Genomic DNA, 5,185 nt, shown 5'->3' with positions numbered 1-5,185 from the left:
CTATTTAATCTATTTAATCTATTTAATCTATTTAATCTATTTAATCTATTTAATCTATTTAATCTATTTAATCTATTTAATCTATTTAATCTATTATTCTATTTAATCTATTTAATCTATTTAATCTATTTAATCTATTTAATCTATTTACTCTATTTAATCTATTTAATCTATTTAATCTATTTAATCTATTTAATCTATTTAATCTATTTAATCTATTTAATCTATTTAATCTGTTCGATCTGCTTGATCTTTTTTTTATAGTCCCGAGGGGTATACTATACTTTAAAAAAATATTTATAAAATCTAGTATAAAAAATATAAAATCTAATATTCAATAAACTAATAAAATTATATTACTTTTTATATTATTTAGAATAATAATTAAAGTAGTAAAAAAATTAAAAAAACCGGGTTTTTATCTCTATCTAAGTATATATAATATTTAAAAACTTAAATAAAGCTAGCTTTTTTATTTTTAATAATAATTTATTTTTTAGATTATTTTTAAGATTATCTATATTCTTATTTTTATTAATATAAGGAATAATAATTATTTTATTCTTCTTTTATTTCTTAGATGTAAAGATAATTAAATCTAGATTAAAATTATTAAAAATATTTTAATACTTTTTATTAATAGTGAAATAATTAATATATATTTAAAGTATTATTATTTTGATTATATTAGTATAAAGATAGCTCGGGTAATAATAATAAATATTTTAAAAATTATTAAATAAATATTTAATATTAATATTATTAGTAGTAATCAAAAGAAAATCTTTAATCTTTTAATAAAAAATAAAAAACTAATTATAGCAGGACTTTTAGTAAATAAAAATATTAGTATATTTTATAATATTTAGAATAATATTAATTTAATTAAAAATATTTTTATAAACTATATATTTTTAATATTTAAATATATCTTAAGTTTTTTAAATATTTTAACTATTAGTAAGAATTTTTAATATTTAAAAATATTATAAAAAATTTTATCTAGGTTTAACAATAATCTAAAAATAGTTAATAATATATTAATAGCTGGATTCTAACTATAATAAAAATAAAATATTTTTTTTAAAATACTTTAGTACTTATAATATTAGTTAATATTATTATTTAGCTAAATATTTTTTTAAACTTTTTAAGCTTTAATATTAGATCTAAAATAGTTATAATTAAATAAATATAGTCTTCTATCTAGTAAATATAATAATAGTATTTTTGTCATATAATACTGTTAGGAACTACTTGACGCAGTAGACATACTGGTTAGGCAAGGCAAGCAAGATAGTTAAAAACAGTCTTCTATTAATTTTAAGACTAATTCTTAAGAAATCTCCTTTTCTAAAGAATCTCAGAATAATATATTATGTAAAAAGAAGAGATAAGTAATATAATAATATAGATATCCGGATTAAAATCCCAACAAATCTATATCGACCCCGAAGCGGCTGCCATAGTAGTAGATATAGGCTGCTGTAGCGGTAGGTATTGTATAACAAATACCTACTACTACAGCAGCCTATACCTACTACTATAGCAGCCTGTTTTGGGGTTAATATAGATTTATTAGACTTTTAATCCAAATACTTATATTATTATATTACTTACTTTTTTTTTATATAATATATTATTTTAAGATTCTTTATAGAAGAAGATTTCTTAAGAATTAGTTTTAAAATTAATAAAAAACTATTTTTAATTATTTTACTTGTTTTATCTAACCAGCGTGTTTACTATATTAAGTAGTTTCTAATAATTTCTAATTTTTCTTACTTTTAGTTATCTAAGAAAAAATAATATATTATTTAATAAATCTTTATTAGAATTATTTTAAAATATTTTATTTATTTTTAAATTATATTATCTAACTTAAGTAGATATTTAAAAAAATATAAACTATTATTTACTAATTAAAATAGTTAAAATAATTAAAAAAATAAATTTAAATATTATAAATAGAATTTAAAGATATTAAATTCTTAATAAAATTATAATAATATTATACTAGTTTAACTTTATCTTCTAAATATAAAAAAAGAAAAATTAAATTTAAAAAAATCTTTATTTTTTTTCGGTTTAGTTTATAATAGAGAACGAAGTAGATTTATAGTTTATAATATATTTTTAAAAAAGCTTCTCGGAAGTATTAAATAAAAAATTAAAAAAATTTTAGCTATAGTTATTTGGACTTTATTTATTAGTAAAGATAATATCAATATATTAAAAAAAAATCTTTAGAAAACCGCTGAAATACTAAGAAATTATAGAATTATTTTATTTAATAAACTTTTTTTTATTTAAAATATAATTATTTTATAGTCTAATATTATAAAACAGCTTGAACAAACCTATTAGTAAACTAATTAAAATTTTAAAAAATTTCATTCTTATTTAAATATTTTAAAATATTATTTTAAATTTAAATAAAATAATAAATATATATTAATTAATTTTTTAAAGCTGGTACCGAAACTTAGTTAATATATTTATAAATATATACTAAAACTACCAGACTTCTAAGAGGAAATAGTATCTATTATTATTTATTATTAAAATATATTAAATTAAAAAAGAAAATAAGATTTAAAAAATAAGAATATTATTTAAATAAGACTTTTAGAGAATTTGAATTTTTATAGTTTAATAATAAGTTCTTTTTATTAAAATCTTCTTAAAATAAAAGAAATCAGAAAAAAAATATTTTTTATTATTATAAATATAATAATAAATATTATTTAGCTAATTAATATTCTTATAAAAATAAAAATAAAACCAAACTAGAACTAATAAAAAAAGAATAATAGTTAAAAAAGTTTTTATATTTTTAATAAACTAGTTTAAAATAAAAATTATTACTTGCTTTAATATATTTATTTATTTTAGAGATATACTTAAATTTTATATAAACTTAGATTTATATATTAAGATTAATCTTATTAACTATTAATTTATTTAATAATTTTATTTAAATATAGTCTGTTTTATAATTCTATTAGTTACTATAATTAATTATTTTATTATAAATATTTATAATATATAAAAAAATCTTTATTACTACTACTAATTTAAGAAGAACTATATAATTATTTATAAGATATTATATAATTATTAATTATAATTTAGATCTTTTTAAAAATCCTATTTTACTTTTAATAATTATTTTAGAAGATTTATATATTTATTTATTTATATAAAATTAATAATAGTAGTATAAGATCTAGATATTAAAGATTTTATTTTTTTTATAAATTTATAAAAGCTTATTAAAATCTTATTTATATTTATACTATAATTAAACTTCTAAAGAATATTTAGTTATTAAAAAATAAAATTTTCTTAAATTATTTATAAATTAAATCTGATAGAATTATATTATTTTTTAAACTTTAAGATTTTATAAGTATATTCTTTTTTAGTTATTTTTAATAATTCTTTTTTATAGACTCTCGGACTATACTATTAATTTAAAAAAAAATAAAAATCTACTATATAAATCTATTTATTTTTTATTTTAAGTTAAGCTCCAATCTCTTTATTATTATATTAATAAAAATATTTAATTAGATTAAATTTAATTTTTTAAAAGTTTTATAAAAGCTTTTATTCTTTTTATATAAAAAAAATAAAGACTTCCGATTATATATAAATTACAGAAAACTTTATAAGATTTTAATTAAAAATTACTATTTTTTATCTTTAATTTTAGAAATTTTAAATAGAATTATAAAAACTAAATATTTTTCAAAGTTAAATATTCAGAATATATATTACTGAATTTATATTAAATAAAAAAATAAATAAAAAATAATTTTTTAAATCTGTTATAAATATTTTAAATATTTAATTATACTTTTTAAATTAACTAACGCTCTGGTTATATTTTAAAACTATATTTATTTAGCTTTTTATAATATATTAGACGTTTTTTATATTACTTATTTAGATAATATTCTCATTTTTTTAAAAAACTGCTTTTTTTATATTCTTTATTTATATTAAGTACTAGAATATTTATAAAAAGCAGATCTTTATATTAAGCTATTAAAGTATATTTTCTACTAAGATTATATTAAATTTCTAAAATATATTATATTCTTATATAGTATATTAATAGATTTCTAACAAATATTTAATATTTTTATATAATTAATATTAACTATATACTATAAGATCTCAGTATTCTTAGAATATTATAATTTTTATCAGTATTTTATTAAGAATTATTTTTTAATTATATTATTATTTACTTTTTTTTCAAAGATACTAAAAATAGGAAAAAATCTAAAAAGATAATATTAATTAGTAAAAAGATAGTAGTATTTTAATAGCTTTTTTATAGTTTTAAAAACTATATTTTTATTAAAATATATTAATTTTTAATAAAAGATATAAATAAAAATAAATATTTTTTAATAGAATATAGCAGAAATATTATTCTAGTTAAATAATTATAAAGTATACTACTTTATTATATTTTAGTTAAAAAAGTTTAATAATATTAAAACTTATTATTTAATTTTAGATTAAAAGCTTTTTACTATTATTTATTTATTTAAATATTAATATTAATATTTTAAAAAACTATTATATACTGTTAGAATTCTTTTAGATTATTAAAATTTTTAGACTTTTATAAAGCAACCGAAGCTGAACAGTAGTTAAATTTAATAATATATATATTTTAATAATTATAATTCTATTATTTAGTATTAATCCGGCAGATATAATCTTACTAATTTATTATTAAAAATAAAAAAAGATTTAAAAGTTCTATTTAATATAAAGATTCTAAAATTAATATAATATTAAATAGCTGGTAAATTTTCTATAAAATTATAGCTAGTTTTTAAAAAGTTCTAGCTAGAATATAATAAGATATTTTTATAAAAAAATTCTAAATCTTATATCTGTCAGTATATATTAAGTTTATTAGAATCTAAATATAATTAAACTAGTATAAAAGTAGTTAGTTGGACTATTAAAATAAAAATATTTTTATTTTTATTTCTAGAATTTATAAGACTTGGACAGATTAGATCTTATTATATAATTTTATAATCTATTTTTTAAAATAGATTAGATTTAACAGTCTTTATAACTTAGATTTAATAATATTTAAAATTATAATTTTTTTATTTAAGTTTAATTAATTTTAAAGCTCTACTAGTTATTT

General features: G+C 13.4%; 1 protein-coding gene across 1 annotated transcript; it reads left to right on the top strand.

The window, feature by feature from the left end:
* Positions 1-3,609: 3,609 nt before the first annotated feature.
* On the top strand, positions 3,610-3,786 carry BO95DRAFT_376619 (uncharacterized protein; the record flags this gene model as incomplete). The annotated part of the gene is made up of 1 exon (XM_025583218.1): positions 3,610-3,786. A coding segment is annotated over one exon (177 nt), but the record flags the coding sequence as incomplete, so codon positions are not given.
* Between the last annotated feature and the right edge of the window lie 1,399 nt (positions 3,787-5,185).

The sequence above is a fragment of the Aspergillus brunneoviolaceus genome, assembly GCF_003184695.1.
Source record: "Aspergillus brunneoviolaceus CBS 621.78 unplaced genomic scaffold BO95scaffold_113, whole genome shotgun sequence".
Classification (NCBI taxonomy): domain Eukaryota; kingdom Fungi; phylum Ascomycota; class Eurotiomycetes; order Eurotiales; family Aspergillaceae; genus Aspergillus; species Aspergillus brunneoviolaceus.
The sequence above is the reverse complement of the archived record's forward strand: the minus strand, read 5'-3'. Positions and strand labels throughout refer to the sequence as shown.